At 47.9% G+C, this 16698-nt stretch overlaps 1 protein-coding gene and 1 long non-coding RNA gene across 4 annotated transcripts in view; one reads left to right on the top strand and one right to left on the bottom strand.

Moving 5' to 3' along the window:
- SMOC1 (SPARC related modular calcium binding 1) overlaps positions 1–2154 on the bottom strand; it is a 150150-nt gene extending 147996 nt beyond the window's left edge. For all 3 annotated transcript variants that reach the window (XM_073895427.1, XM_073895428.1, XM_025870476.2), the window contains exon 1: positions 1817–2154. In XM_073895427.1, the coding sequence (XP_073751528.1) occupies positions 1817–1915 (99 nt within the window). In that variant the 5' untranslated portion in view covers positions 1916–2154. The remainder of the gene's footprint in view (positions 1–1816) is intronic.
- A 166-nt stretch (positions 2155–2320) lies between these two features.
- Positions 2321–15995, top strand: LOC141373273 (uncharacterized). Its single transcript, XR_012379059.1, has 3 exons — positions 2321–2783; positions 4363–4499; positions 15326–15995. It is a non-coding gene; the product is annotated as an uncharacterized lncRNA (long non-coding RNA).
- Positions 15996–16698: the final 703 nt, after the last annotated feature.

Below are 16698 nucleotides of genomic sequence, written 5' to 3'. Positions count from 1 at the left end.
GTTCCTGTTTTATTTCATCACGTCTATCAAATGATTAAACTAAATAAGCTGGAGGGAAACCTAACCAATGTCCCTATTTTTCCCTGAAACCCCTAGCTTTCCCCTAAAAGTTGCTTCCTCCAATTTCAGGAGGCAGAGAAGGAAAGCCATATGGCTTGAGATGCTAGACATGCCCAGCAGCAAACGAGCCCCCCACCATTTGTCTCCAGGCCTCTCGTGTGGGCGGGCATCCAGATTTCAGTCGGGGTGCTCTGGTCTGCATCTCTGTCTTGACTGTTCCTAATTATTGGAGGGAACGCTGTGGCTCTCCTGACCTCGGAGTTTAAGAGCTGCGAGTCCTAATATCAAACCAAGCAGCTTCATTTAAAAGGCATCCTCATCTGCATCCATAAAAGTCCCTCCCGGAGCCCACACTTGCCTCAGCTTTGGGAACGCCTGCTGTCGAGGATTTACGACACGCCCTGGATCTAATCTGCGGCACCTTAACTGCTGCTGTGGCACATCTGGTCATAAAAGCGAGGGCCGGCACAACATGGGGACAAACACTTTTCTTTCCTAAGTGGCTGCAAATCTGATCTCACAGTGATAGCTGGGCTCCCACGTCAGCAGCCAGCATCTGGGCAGTCATGAAGGCTGGCCAACCTTTGCAAGGCTTTTCCTCCACACAGGACAGCTATAGAGGAGTCTCATATAGCAGGAGCTGCGAATAAAGAACCTGCAGCCTGAACAGGTGGTAAGGGGGGTAGGCCCGGAGATATCCAGGAAAGCCCCCGGGGCTTAAGGAGCCAACCTTGTTTTCACAAAGATTCCAGCTGCAGCACACGGACTCTCAGGCTGCCAGTTGAGGCAAGCAGCTATCCGGAGAGACTGCCCTGACATAAGCTGATTCTTGGCCAGAGATCCTCTGGATTAAGTTTGGTCAAATGAGCCACCAGGTGGTTTAATAGCACATTTTTTTAAGGCAGCGGAATCCTTCATTTAGACCAATTGGGATGGGAAGAGCAATCATCTAGAGCAGAGATGAGGACAATGCCTTCAGTTCCAGGAGATTTTTACAATGCTGTGGACAGCCTGTCCTGTGCACACAATTGGCACGTTTCATATCGTTCAGAAACTCCAATCAGACCAAGGTTCAACAAGTAGTTCAACCCCCCAGCCCCGAAGTCAGGGGGAAGAGACTCTTGAACGCTGCGCAGCTCCTCTCCACAGCCCCCCACCTCCACCGCTCCTCCAGGGCTGTGCCCAGCAGGAGAGATCATTAAAATTATCTGCTGTGGGTTTTACGAGCAGCGATCGCTTTTTAAAACAACAACAACACAAGGTCCTTGTGTGGCTCTCGGGTAACCTAAAACTCTGGAGGCAGAGCTGCCCCTCCCCACACCCCGCCGCCTGCCAAGAACGCCCGGCGCTCCGGGACCCGGACCGGGCGCAGTGTGAGACTACAGAGCAGCCCACTCGAGCGGAGAGCGAGCCGAGCGGAGAGCGAGCCTTTTGCGGACGCTGGAGGCACCCGCTTGGAGCAAAATAGCTGGGAGAAGAGACGGGGAAAGAAAACCCAACAGTGACAGCTCGGGATGGGGGGTGGGGAAGAGGCGGGAGGCAGAGTCGGCGCTGCAAGAAAGGATGAGGGTGGGGGTAGAACGGGAGAAATTGTTATTCGCCCAGAAGCCCGCGGGGACCGGGTGGTAGATGCGGGGGGGTGGGGGGGAGCCCCGAGGTCTGACACCTCCCTTCCCCCTCCCCCTGCCCCGAGGGATGTGGGCAGGCGACCTCAGTCTCCCTCCGCAGGTGGGCGCGCGGCCGGGGGCGCACTTACCCTGGGGCCCGTGGTGCGGTGGCCGTGAGCTAGGGACAGCTGCACCAACACGAGCAGCAAGTGGGGCGTGAGCAGGCGGGCGCAGCGCGCGGGCAGCATGGTGCCAGCCGGGCCGGGCAGCCGGTTGCGGGCCGGGGGGCGCGGATTCCGCGGGACGCACGGCCGCGCCTGCCTTCCTTCCCTCGGGGGGCCCTCGCGGCGGCGGGCGGCGGGGCGGCGGGGGTGGCGGGGCTGAGCTCAGAGCGCTCGGTCATGAACGGCCAGGGAGGGGAGCTGGAGCGCGAGCGTGTGCTCTGCGCGCGGCGCTCGCTCGCTCGGCTCGACTCGGCCGGGCAGCGGCGGCAGCAGGTTGGACGCCAGAGCCCGGGCCATGGGAATTCCCGTTATAAACCCCCAGGAGGGGCGGGGCGGAGCCGGGCGGCCCTGATTGACGGGCCGAGGGGCCCGTAGCAGCAGACCCTCTGGCAGGTGAAAGCCAATCGGAGAGCTGACGGAGGGGCGGCTCGCGATCAAGCCCACTGAGAAGCTACACCCGCTTGCTCAGCCTGAGTGGGCTCCCGGAGAGACTGGAAGAGGAACTTTCTCTCGGCCCTTCTGTCTGAGGAAGCCTCGAAGAGCTCCAGCAGCCCTAACTCCCGGAATGCCCACCGGGCTGAAGATCATGCCCTAAGCATGTGTAATTTTCAACATAAGTCCTCGAGTTGTCCCAACAGTCCAGCAAAATAAGCAGGAAAAATACTTGTAGCCCCATTTTTCTGAAGAGGATACTAGACTCAAAGGAGTTAAGAAATCTGCTTTGCCGCCGCATCGACACCAAAAACAACTGAGAAAGTGACCTGCACAGGGCAGGCTGTGACTGGCGTTGGGAGTGAGGAGTGGATGCATTCACTTCTTTCAAAGAAGCTTCCAGAGGGGGACAACCCAAGTCCTACAGCATTTCCTCCAGGAGAAGTGCGGAGGAGATAAGGTGAAGCACGTGCTAGGCATCTGCCGGCTGGGGAGGGCCCCTGTGGGTATGGGGTAATGCTCACCTGGAACCCTGCAGTGGATCCAGGATTGGGACCCAGGCATCCCGGCTCCCTGCCTTGGACTGGAGGGCCAAGGGGCAGCCACTCTGTGGCCTAGGAATTCTGGGAGAGGAGGTCAGAGGGGCCCTGGTCTCCTATTGGGGGAGTGGAAGAAAAGTGTTGATGGGGAGGGCTAGTCTGTGGGTGCAAAGACCCCACAGCTGGGTCAGATTGGGGAGAGGGGACCTCCCCTGGGTGCCCAACCCACTTGGAGATGATAGCGCAACAAAAGGTCCAGCCGGATGTAGGAGGGCTCTGCCCAGGACGGTCTCCAAAGGGCCAGCTTGGGAATGGTCACAGCTGCATCACACCAGCTCCTGGGCCAGAGCAAGATGATCTACTGCATTCAACCCGAGAAAACCATGGTTTCTCTTTTTATGTGGAGTACAACCCTTAGTGTTTACTTCCATTGGTACGGACCACTCACTTCACGAGGAGGGAATTCTTTCTCCAACCAGACTGGAAGGAGCACCACCAGTGCTTAATTCCTCCCCCCTGTCTGTGCCTGAGGGGTCCTATCAAAGGTTAGCTCCGTTCCCTTATGCCTTCTCTTCTGGACTGTGTGAACATGCTTCCCACCCAACTCCTGCATTCAGCTTTGCCCACACCCCTTGCCTGCCCCATCCAGCCTCAACCCTACATCCTTCTAAAGAGCAAACCTGAATGTACTGCTCCCTACTTAATAGACTTAAACTCTCCCCGGTGCCCTCCGATAAGATAGCCCAGACTGGATGCTGGAACAATAACAAAGTACTTGTGGTTCTCCAAACAAGAACGAAGAACATCTCTAAGGGAACTGCCTCTCTTCCTCTGCCGAGAGGTAACACAGTGGTCAGACTGCTTTCTGGAGCTAGACAGGATGGGTTCAAATCCTGGGTCTGCCACCTAGTGGCATAACCGTGCACAAGTCACTTTGCTTGTCGGGGTCCAGTCTTTCCCTCTGTAAAATGGGGATAAAAATAGTCCCCACTTCCTGAGTGCTCAGGATTAAAGGAGACGGTTAAGCTGGAAATATCACCTCTGGCATAAGAAGAGGGCAAGGCAAATGCCTCATCTCATTTTATCCTCAGAATGATCCTGAGAAGTAGAGAGATAGATCCAACTTTACAGGTAAGTAAATGGATATTCCATGAGATTGTGACTTCCTTGCCTCATTTGGCTGGTAAATGACATCCCAGATTCAAGGCCAGGTTTTCAGATTCTAATTCTGCCTCTGTCGTGTGATGACTACAGTGTCCAGTCTCAAATGCCTTAGAGTTAGATGCTCCCTGTGTGCTGTGTGGGTGATCTCTGCAGTGACCTGCAAAAGATCTGAGACTTGGGAGCTTCACTGAGCTGCAGGGAAGAGCATGGAAACTGCTCCTAGGATCCGGCATGCTGGGAATTCGCCCAGCTGGACTTGTGACACTGGTCCAGTACTACTGCGCCTCATGCGGCGCTTATATTAATTTCCGTGTGCCATGTGTGTTCACCCACCAGGGATCGGCAGGATGGAAATGTTATCATCGGGCTCAGCAGCCTGACAGGTCTGTCCTGACTCCACCACCTGGCCACGTGCGCATCGTCAAGCTGGTCAGCTTCCTTCTGTTGCTGGAATTATTGAGAAATCTGCTGGAGTAAGTAAATATGCTTGCAATGGCCCCCCAGTATCTGGCAGCTCAATGTACCCAGGGAAAAGGCATCGCAACCGTCCTTTCCATCCATAACACCGCATGCTGCTTTCCAGCCAGAAAGCCTATTTCCAACCGGTCGCTGGTCCAAAAGTCTACATTTTCTGGATTTCGACCACGTAGCTTAGTTTAAAATACGAGCAACTGCTTTCCAGTTACTTTGCTCAGCAAGTATTTTCTTTCCCTCTGGTTGGCATGCAGGGCCTGTCGTAACCATGGCTGTCGTTCAAATGATGCATTTTCTTCTCCCGATCCCTCCCAACCCCAGAGAAGGTTAGAAATTCCAGAGAACTACTAGGCCCAAACAGCGTCTCTCTGCCAGGCTCGATCTTCTGATCCAAGCAAAAAGTGAAATTGACAAGTTCTGTCTTTCCCTGGAGGCCAGGCTTATGGTCCAAAAATAAATCTAGCTATTCTGGCATCTGGTCTGTCCAGTTCCAGCCATACTCCTTGTCCTGTGGGACTTCTATTTGCAAGGGGATATTTCAGTAGAAGAAAAGTAATACTTTATATCCCATATTGAGGCCTGAAGGCCTCAAATATTTAGTATTAGCTCAAAATGACCATTTCAAGAATATCTGTGTTTCTGTATAATCCCGAGGAGTCTTGCCTTGTCTCATATTCCAAATAGAACCTTTCCTTTTATTTTAAGAAGCACTTTGGTTCATCTCCTTCTGTGCCCGGCACAATGCTCACTATTATGAGGAATCTTTGGGTACACACCCTGCCCTCTGAGAGATTACAATCTAATTTAAGACACAAAGCAGACAGATTCTTGGAGACCATATTTAAAAGCAATGTGTTTTGGGTACTCAGAGAGCAGGGATCCACTACAGACCTAATGACCAGGGAAGGCCTCGTAAAGAAGGTAGATCTTGAATGATGCTTTGGAGAAAAGTCCTTCTATAATATAAATATACCATGATTTATGTTTGCTTCACTTGTGACAACAGCTACCAACAGAAAAAAGTTGAGTAGTGTCCAAGGTCCTGGATTCTTTTCAAATATATTACTGCACTCAGAAACCTGAGACACCAAGAATCTTGGGTTTAAAAAAAAAAAAAGGAAACTATGTGAAGTGATGGATATGTTAATTGACTCAATGGGAAAAACCTTTCATAATGTATACATATATCAAATTATAATGTGCCCTTCAACTATCTTACAATTTTATCTGTCAATTTTACCTCAATGAAGCTGAAAAAATATGCTTGTCAAAAATAATTTGAGTGACTTAAACAATTTAGAAGCTTATTTCTCTCTTTTGTACACAAACTCCCTTCAAAGTCAAGGGTAGCTCCCTCTAACCCAGGCCTCTTTTAGTATCACTCTGTCATCGTTTTTTTTTTTTTAAGATTTATTTATTTATTTTAGAGAGAGCATGCAAGCAGGGGGAGGGGCAAAGGGAGAGGGAGAGAAGCAGACTCCCCGCTGAGTGCAGGGCCCAACAGGGGGCTCAATCCCATGAACCTGGGAGCTCAATCCCACAAACCTGAGATGACCTGAGCTGAAACCAAGAGTCAGACGCTTAACCGACTGAGCCACTCAGGCATCCGTACTGTGTCATTCTTAGTAAGCAGCTTCTACCTCGAAGCCCAAGATGGCTGCCCAAGTTCTAGACATCACAACTGTTTTCTTGTCAGCAAGGAGGGAAAAGGGTCAAAAAGGAGCATGCCTCTCTCTCTAAAGACATCTCCTAGAAGTCACATTTCATTTTACCCATATGACCACAACTAGCTACAAAAAAAGACTGAAAAAATTTCATCTTAATTTGAGGTGGCCACAGGCGTGCAGCTAAAAATCAGGATTTATGTTACCAAGAAGAATAAAATCCTGGGAGACAACTAGCAGTAGGGGCTATCATCATTCTGATGCCTGGAGTTGCCAAACAAAAGAACCATGAACAGTGCAATAGAGTTCAGAATGTTAAGTTGTGGCTTTCCTCTACCTCTGCTTGTCCTGCTCCCTCATGCTCAAAAATATTAATAGGCTTAGGGCCAGACATCCAGACTCTTTTTTTTTTTTTAGAAATAATTTGCATATAACATTGTATTAACACAATGATTTGATATATGTATATATGTGAAATGATTACCACAATAAGTTAACATCTGCCTCCTCAAATAGTGTTTTTTTGTGATAAGAACTTTTAAGATCTACTCTCTTAGCAACTTTCAAATATATTATACAGCATTATTAGTCTCATTATTCAGATGAGGACCTGAGGCTTAACCACAAAGGTGAACTTTATCAAAAGTGGCCCTTATATTTTGCATGCACATCAAAAGTTTTGGCATCCTCAGGGTGCGTGGGGTGGCTCAGTCAGTTAAGCATCTGCCTTCGGCTCAGGTCATGATCCCAGGGTCCGGGGATCAAGCCCCATATCAGGCTTCCTGCTCTGCGGGAAGCCTGCTTCTCCCTCATCGTTGTTAGCAAGCTTCAGTTCCTCCCTGGCTGTTGACCGGATATGTTCTTTCTTCTCCACATGGGTCCTCACAGCAGGATACCTGGCTTCCCCCAGAACAAGTGATCAGAATGAGAGCCCAAGATGGAAGCTGCAGTCTTTTATAACCTAATCTCAGTAGTGACATACCATCACTTCTGCCATATTCTATTGGTCACACAGATCAACCCCAGTAAAATGTGGGAAGGGACTACAAAGGGGTGTGAATACCAGGAGGCAGGGATCAATGGGAGCCATCTTGGAGGCTGGCTACCACAGATAGCTGCAAACAACTTTGTTGGAATGTTAAGAACTTAAATATAACAAGTCCCAAATTTTATTTCATATTTTCCTAGTTTTGAAGGTAACATACCTGAAATAAACAACAAATCTGACTGAAAACATCCACGCATCAAATGTCATTAACTTGGAACATATTCATCATGTAAATACTGATTCCAGATTTCAACTGTATCTCTAAATGATCTAGCTTATCATGCCTTATGGTTCTTCTGTTTGCATTTGCATCATCAAAACACAATACTTTTGAAAGATTTGGTGGCTCATAATTTATTTTTTTATGTTTATTTTTTTGGTGACACATAATTTTGTTGAAGAGAGTATAACCATCTTCTTTGTTCAATAACTGCAAAACATTTTCATTTCCAGGTTTACAAACCTAATTTTAAATCTTCAATCTAATTAATACTTGCATTTCTGCATCTATTTCCTCTTTGCACATACACCTACCTTCAACATTTGTCTACTCACAAACCACCTCAAGTAAATTTTGGGGCTCAAAAAACCTAAAATATTAAAGAATATTGTCAATCTTTTTAGCAAAATAGGAAGGTTCAGGCTCTTCCCATAAAATATTGTGAAATGAAGTTCATCTTGTTGAGTGATTAACTGAATGAAAAAACATATTTCCTTTTTGTCCTTAAAAACATATTCTGGGGGCACCTGGGTGGCTCAGTCAGTTAAGCCTCCAACTCTTGATTTCGGCTCAGATCATGATCTCAGTCTCCTAAGATTGAACCCCTGCATCACGCTCCATGCTCAGCAGGGAGTCTGCTTGAGATGCTCTGTCTCCCTCTCCCTCTACTCCTCAACGCCCCCCCCGACACACTCTCTTTCTAAAATAAATAAATAAATCTTTTTTAAAACCATATTCTTAATTCATTGATAATTGAGCTGGCGGAAAATCCACTAAGATATTATCATTCAAAGAGTCATAGTTTAAGATTTCTCTTACATAATTTCACCATCTTCATTTGCTTATATTCTGGAGTGCTACCGACTCTGCATTTATCTTCTGATTTATGTAATAACTGTGAAACCTCTTTCTCTATCAATTTACTTCTCTTTGCCACTACAGGTAGAAAATTAAAAATTCAGAATTTTCAGTTGTATGCAATAAAACTAAAAGCAGATCACAAAGATGGTATCTCCAGGCCTCTTTTACTTCTTCTTGAAAAATGATATAATACTTTAGGCAATGAATTAAGAAAACTGAAGGATGATAAACAACTGATGATCTATGGACATTACTGCATCATCCTTCTAGGTAATTCTGCCATCCTACAGTTTTCTTATTTTAGTCTTTTTCAGCATAGTTGGGAATAAATGATGAGTGATGAGTAAATAATTCCTAGGAGGACAAAATAAATGTTTCAAGACATATGCAACACTAGGATTATGAAGCTCTTGTAATATATCTTACATTTATAAAAGGGTTCCAGTGCACCCATATCATAATTGCAAGATCGAATGAGTTTTAGTCTATACTAAAAAAAATAGATAAATCTTATCTTTGTGTTTTAGGAGACATCTGAATAAGCATCAAAGCCAAGAAATATCGATACTTTACCAAAGTTGCAAGTGCTTTTAAAAATCAACTAAAATTGGGTCCTGTGGTCCCTGGATGGTATTAACACAACTGATCTAGTGGGTTTGGGAGAAGTGGCAGGCTGACATGACTTGAAGCAGACGCTTTTCATGTCCCACCCACATCCTTTCAGGCCACAAGTCTCCGTGCAGCCTGCTAACCTCAGGTACGTCTTCTTTCCGCCTGAGGACTTCCTCTAACTCCAGGTGCCTGCTTATCCTATGCAGAGGGCAGCCAGAAGTGCCTTGGAAGGTAATACCCCCAGGAGCAACCCTCACCCAATGGAGAACCAGAATCAGGGGGCACATTCCTCACCTTTCTTAACACTCAGCAAGACAATTCTGAGGTGTGTTCCACAGTCTTTCAGTGGGTCCCCCAAGGATTAAGCTCCAGCTGCCCACAGCAGTGACCCTCTCATTAATGAACCATTAGTTGGCATTTCTCCCTTCTCTGTTGCACTTCCACATTCCCTTACTGTGCTTCCTTGGATCATCTCCAAATAAACTACTTGACCAAAATTCCTTGTCTCAGAATCTGCCATTGAGCGAACTGAAACCAGGACACAGGGTGAAACCACATCACATAGAGCAGCCATGGCTCCAAAACTCACTGGAAGGGCTATTCTTGCTCTACCAGAACCTGCGTACTATCTACACAGAACGAGAAAAGTAGGCTGATCCAAGCAGGCCAAACAGCGAGGAGACTAGTTCATGATGGCAGATTACAGTTTAGGAGAAATAATGCCTTTAGAGGTCATTAGAATAAGAAGCTGTCTCAAACCATCAGAAATGCTTTACCCATTTGACAAAAAGTTGGAATGGGCTCCCAGGGGTGGCAGATGGACAGTCTGATCTCATTTAAGAAACATCCTGGAGCAGTGGATCAGCCCTGGACATGGAGATGGAGGGCTAAGATTACAATCCAGGCCTCTCTGGTCATTCCCACCACCACCGAAGATGGGTAGCCAGGCCTGCACAGCATTGCTGGGAGGAATGAATGAAACCATGGGGTGTAGTAGAATGCGTTGCTTTTTCATCTTCTTTAGCAAGATAATTTGCCATTTACCTTGGGGTGCAGGCTGGGACAGACACTTGCCTCCAGCAGATGGCCTTATTTTGGAAAAGCTACTTGAGTCCCTTTAATCATGTAAATGAAGGGTCAGTAGGCACCGGTGTCCTGGGAGAAAGAGTACAACAAGCCCTTTCTTGTGCTGTAAGCTCTGCTCGTTTAGAGGAGTCTGGTCACTGGGGAGAGAGAGAGGGGCCAGTTCTGCTTCTGGGCAGTAGCAGGCCAATGCCTTTCCAACCCACAGCCCTCCTGGAGCTGTGCGCACCCAGGGAGCGACTGCAGGGCTGAGTTAGGACCATGGAGAGCTGGAACACTGGGGCTCAGACCCTGGCGAGGCCCACTCAGTCCTGGAGGCATTTCAGAACCTGCAACAGCCCCAAGATCAGAGGATTCGGCCAACCCCCAAGCTCTGCCTCCCACCTTGGAGGAGTTCTTCACCAGCTCAGCTAGTGTGCTCCTTCCCTCTAGCTGCCAAAGGGACTCAGTTATGCCCCATCCGTGAGCCACCTCGCTGCAGTGTGGGCAACCTCCCAGGCAGCATTCTGGGGACTTGACCAATGCAGGCACCTAGAACTTACCCTCTTCATCAAGGTTGGTACTAGCAACCTGGACAGCTTGGTCACCACCAGCCATGGAGAGACATAAAAGAGGCAGATGTGACTCTCCCCAACATGGGAAGGTCACAAGAACCAGGGATGCCTGATGTACAAAGAAAGGAGGAGACCTGCCCTGGGGTCTTGCATCTATTTCCAGCAAGTGAAGGCATGTGCAGCACCAGCTCGAGCATGCTCTCCAGACCCCAGGCTGTACTAAGACACACATGCTAGGGGTCTAGCAAAAGCACCGCCTGTTGGTTCCCTCCCTGGACCAGTTTCCTATTGCTGCTGTAACAAATTACCACAGTGCTTAAGCACAACCCAAATTTACCATCTGACAGTTACAGAGCTCAGAAGTCCAAAAGCCATCTCAGTGAGCTCAAATCAATGTATGGTCAGGGCTGCATTCCTTTGGGAGGCTCTAGGGAAGAGTCTGCTACCGTGCCTTTTTCTGGAGGCCGTCTGCATTGCTTGGCTCGTGGCCCACCCTCTACCAGGAGCAGCAATAGCATAGCATCTTCCAATCTTTCTCTGATCTGGCCCTCCTCCCTCCCTCTTCTAAGGCCCCTTGTGATTGCATGGAGCCCACCCAGACAATCCAGAATAGTTTCTCTATCTCAAGATATTTATTTAATCATATCTGCAAAGTCCCTTTTGCCATATAAAGCAACATATTCACAGGTCTTGGGGACCAGGATGTGGACATCTTCGGGGGTATTACTGAGCCTACTCCATTCCCACACACCTCATTTCCCCTCTGATTCCCTCCCACCTCTCCCTTAACTGAAGTGCCCCTAACTCCAGGCCTTCTGTTCATCATCCCAATGTTCAGTCCCTGCACTGGGGGTTTGTTTACAGCCTCAGGGCTGACTTGTGCTTTGGTGACTCGGGCTACTGCCTCAGCCCATGCACCTCACCCGCTTGTCATAAACAGGGTGCAAGATCTCCTCACCACCCAAAGATCCCCCTGGTACCCACGCCTGGGCTGCCACCCACAGTGCCTCCGGACACCTGGCCCTGCAGGCTCAAATCCCCTCCCCCCAACCCTGCTGCTCCCCCACAGCTTTGCAGTGATCACATTGCCATCTGATTTTCCCAAGCTGCAGTGCGTTTCCAGAAAATAAGCCACCATTCCCACCCACCCCCGCCCCCATCACACACTTCTGTCCAAAGACCCCTGGTTATCTGTATTTTCTCTTTTCTCTACAATGAACTTTGTATCTGTGATAAGGGGAAAGTGTTGTTGAAAATAGAAAAAAGAGGGGTGCCCTGGGTGCCTCAGTCAGTTAAGCATCTGCCTTCAGCTCAGGTCATGATCCCAGGGTCCTGGGATTGAGCCCTGCATCGGGCTACTTGCTCAGCAGGGAGCCTACTTCTCCCTCTGCCTCTGCCGCTCCCCCCTGCTTGTGCTCTCTGTCAAATAAATAAATAAAATTTAAAAAATAAAATAAAATAGAAAAAAGAAAGCTCCAATCCAGTCCCCTCTCCCCTCTCATTGCATGCCAATCCAAATGCTTCCATGGCCCTCACTCCCACGGCCCCCACATCAGGAACCCCCAGCCCAACAAATACTCAGTGAGCACCACTCGGCAAGGCGTGAGCCTCCCCGTTCAGATGGCATCCTCACTTAGACGGCCTTCTCTCCTCTCCAGCACGTCCACCAACCGCCTCCCACAGAGGTGGGCCATGGTGATGTCACCGACACAACTGTCCAACAAGAAGAAACAAACATAAATCTAGTGGCTTTTTTTCCACAAGCCCTACATATATGCATTTTCATGGCTAGTATTTATCGAGCATTTACAATATCCAAAGTACTTTTTAAAACACACTTCATTTCCCTAATATTGTTCCCATTTTTCAGATCAGGAAACTAAGTGCGGAGAGGCTAAGGCACTATCCTGGGGTTAAACAGACGTCAGCGGCAGAGTCGTTGCCAAACCTGAGTGTGTCTAACCCCACAGCCCATGCTCTTCACCTCTAGCCTGTAAGATCTGGGTGACTAGATGGGACTGTTCCTATGAGATAGTCGAAGGGCTCTGCTGGACCCGGAGGTAGGAACCAGGTGGTCTCCGTGGGACCTAGGTTCAAGGTTAATGGTGGCCACTGGACAAAGCAGTAATCAGGCATGATCTGGGTCTGAGAGGTAGGGCAACACCAAGCACAGCCCCCTTCCCTCGGGGGCACTGCATGGAGGCATACCAGGCTTTGCAGGCAGCCAAGGAGGCAGGCCACCCTCGGGCAAGCACCCGCCTGACTGTCCGCGGGGCCACTGCCATTGGCCTAGCCCTTCTGAATTGTGTCCTCCCGACAGCTTTCTGCCCCCTGTGGTCCTGTGTCTGTGCTGCTGGACAATGTCCCTAAGACAGCCACAGCTCTCACAGAGGGACCACAGGTGTCTTGAGGTTGGGACCCACAGCTTCTATTTTCTGCCTTTTCTACCCTCCCCCACAAGGTCAAAATCCATGCTCAATCACACTTGTTAGTTCGACCATTTAAATGGCCAGATGAGGGGCACCTGGGTGGCTCAGCTGGTGAAGCTTCTGCCTTCAGCTCAGGTCCTGATCCCAGGACCCTACATGGGGCTCCCCGCTCCGCGGGGAGTCTGCCTCTCCCTCTCCCTCTGCCCCTTCCCCAGCTCATGCTCTCTCTCAAATAAATAAATAAAACTTTAAAAAAATAAAAATAAAAATAAAAAATAAAATAAAAGACCAGAGGACATTGAGGTAAAGGACTCATGGGAGACCCAAATTGAATAAATTATTTTAAAATTAAGTAGGATGAAATGCAGATTATTTGCTATTGCTATTTTCCGATGGGAGAGATGTATTTTTAATAAGAACATGTATCCGTGGACATATTGCATTCCTACACTTGTGCCTTTACCAGATGTCTTGCACAATTAGACATCTGGCAAAGACAGAAAAACTTGCATTTGGATGCATGTGTTAGAGACAAGAAATTTAACATAAGAGTTAAGAGGTCCAATTTGGGAGTTAGGCAGACCTTGGTTCACATTCCATCTCTGACTTGCTGGCTGACCATGGGCAATTCACTCTCCAATCTCTGGGCCTCAGTTTTCTCATTTGTGAAATAGTAGTTAAAAGTGCCTTCCTTGGGGCACCTGGGTGGTTAAGCCTCCAACTCTTGATTTCAGCTCATGATCTCAGGGCCGTGTTTTCAAGTCTGGTGTTGGGCTCCACGCTCAGTGCAGAGTCCGCTTGTCCCTCTCTCTATGCTCCTCCCCGCCACTCTGGTTCTCACCCTCGCTCTCAAATAAATAAATAAATAAAATCTTTTTTTAAAGAAGTGCCTTCCTCATTTACACCCATTAGATGGCTATTACTAAGAAACAAACAAACAAAAAAAAAAAACAAGAAAAGAAGTGTTGGCAAGCATGTAATGTATTATTTGTTTCAGAGGTACAGATCAGTGATTCATCAGTCTTGCACAATTCACAGCGCTCACCATAGCACATACCCTCCCCAATGTCTGTCACCCAGCCACCCCATACCTCCCACCCCCCACCACTCCAGCAACCCTCAGTTTGTTTCTTGAGATTAAGAATTCCTCATATCAGTGAGATCATATGATACTTGTCTTTCTCTGATTGACTTATTTCGCTTAGCTTAATACCCTCTAGTTCCATCCACATCGTTGCCAATGGCAAGATTTAGGGTTTTTTGAGGGCTGCATAATATTCCATTGTGTGTGTGTGTATGTGTGTGTGTGTGTATATATATATATATCACATCTTTTTTATCCATTCATCTGTTGATGGACATCTTAGCTCTTTCCATAGTTTGGCTAAAAAAAAAAAAAGATAGTAGGAAGGGAAAAATGAAGGGGGGGGAATCGGAGGGGGAGACGAACCATGAGAGATGACGGACTCTGAAAAACAGACTGGGTTTTAGAGGGGAGGGGGTGTGGGGGGATGGGTTAGCCCAGTGATGGGTATTAAGGAGGGCACGTACTGCATGGAGCACTGGGTGTTATACGCAAACAATGAATCAGGGATCACTACATCAAAAACTAATGATGTACTGTATGGTGATTAACATAATATAATAAAACAAAATTTAAAAAAAAGACGTGTTGGCAAGGAGATGGAGAAATTAGAAGCCTTGTGCATTGCTGGGAGGGATGTGACATGGTGTGGCTGCTATGGAAAACAACTTGGCACATCCGCAAAAAACAAAAACGTTATAGAATTCCCATACAATGTAGCAATTCCACTTCTGAGCATGTACCCAAAAGAATGGAAAGCAGACAATCGAACAGATATTTGCACACCCATGTTCACAGCAGACTTACTCACAACAGCCAAAAGGTGGAAGCAACCCAAGTGTCCATCATCCAGTGAACGGATACACAAAACACGGTGTATGTATGTAATGGAATATTATTCAGCCTTGAAAAGGCAGGAGATTCTGACATGTGCTACCGCAGAGATAAAGCTTGAAGACATGAGGCTAAGTGAAATAAGCCCAACACACAGGGCAGAGACCACAAGATTCCACTCAGAGAAGATACCTAAAGAGGTCAAATTCAGAGACATGGAAAGCAGAATGTTGGTTGCCAGGCGCTGGAGGGTGAGAGGAATGGGCAGATAGTGTCTGCTGGTTCTGGAGTTTTAGTTCGGAAAGATAAAGAGTTTGGGAAACAAATTATGGTGATGGTTATACCACAATGTGAATATGCTTGATGCCCAGCTGTACACCTAAAAATGATTAAAATGGTAATTTTTTGTTTTATCTATTTTGCCACACAAAACCAGTGCCTTCCCCAGAGTCTCACTGTGAGCACTAGATGGATGAATCTTGGCGGAGCGGCGGGCAGCGCCTGGCACATAGCAGTGGGTTACTAAACGGCAGAGAACACCGGCATTGGCTTTCGTCCTCAGAACCCGAGCCTGTATCCTGACAACCCAGCACCTAGAAGTAAGACTGAGTGAGGGAAAGCAGGTGAGAAACCCCACACTGAGACACCAGGGCATTCTAACTGGACAGAAACATAGAAGAACGACAGGGCCCCGGAAGACCGAAGTCCCCAAAGCATCCCGGCACTAAAAAGAGGACTCCAAGAAACCAAGAGAGAAAAGAATCTTCTGGGGCTCTTACGAAAGAGGGCCAGAGCAGGGCTGAGAGAAAAAGCACAGGATGCCCTGTTAAAATTTGAGTGTCAGATAAGTAACGGATCATTTTTTTCAGTAAGTATGTCCCAAATACCGCATAACCTCGACTTATGGCATGGGACGTACTTATGCTAAAAATCTATTCACTGTTGGGGCACCTGGGTGGCTCAGTCATTAAGCGTCTGCCTTCGGCTCGGGTCATGATCCCAGGGTCCTGGGATCAAACCCGGCATGAGGCCCCCTGCTCGGTGCACCTCTCCCACTCCCCCTGCTTGTGTTCCCTCTCCCACTGCCCCTGCTTGTGTTCCCTCTCTCGCTGTGTCTCTCTCCGTCAAACAAAGAAATAAAGTCTTAAAAAAAAAAAAAATCTATTCACTGTTTCTCTGAAATTCAAATTCAATAAACTGTCCTGTATTTTTATTTGCCAAATCTAGCATCCCTGGGCCAGCCTTCAGTTATTTATACTACATCACTTTTAGAATCATTATAGATTTGAGGATGTCCTGGTGGCTGAAAATCTGGTCAGGGCAGCTGTTGGGGAACAGGGGATGGGACAGAATTCTTTGCTTTGCAAATGTATTCTTTCACAGTTGAGGTTCTATAAATAGCAAGCTCCCTTAACTGTCTTACCATAGAAATTAATTCTTAAAACTTAAATTTGCAGGCCCGTTTTTGAAGAAGCCCACCTATCAAAGCTTAAGGCTGTGCAAGGCACAGTCCTAAAAGCTGTGGTTCTGGCCTCTGAGAGCCAGAGTGGGGGCAAGCCATACCAAGGTCCACCGCAGAGGTCCGGTTGACAAAGGCCAAGTCGCCATCCTGCACGCAGAGGGTCTGGTCTTTCCCCCAGGCCTGGCTGAGCCCCAGCACCTCCTGCCCGTGCTGCCATGGCCATTTGCATAAAGGGCAGTCGAAGATTCCTCTGAAAGCAGAGACCTAAGAAAGGCTTTGTCTGTGTAAAACCAAACACGATTCTCCCGCCTCAGCCCTAACCTGATTAAAAGCCGGAGTCATTCGTT

Source organism: Callorhinus ursinus, unplaced genomic scaffold, assembly GCF_003265705.2.
Source record: "Callorhinus ursinus isolate GAN/ISIS: 27379988/994484 unplaced genomic scaffold, GSC_fseal_2.0 scaffold8, whole genome shotgun sequence".
Classification (NCBI taxonomy): Eukaryota; Metazoa; Chordata; class Mammalia; order Carnivora; family Otariidae; genus Callorhinus; species Callorhinus ursinus.
The sequence above is the reverse complement of the archived record's forward strand: the minus strand, read 5'-3'. Positions and strand labels throughout refer to the sequence as shown.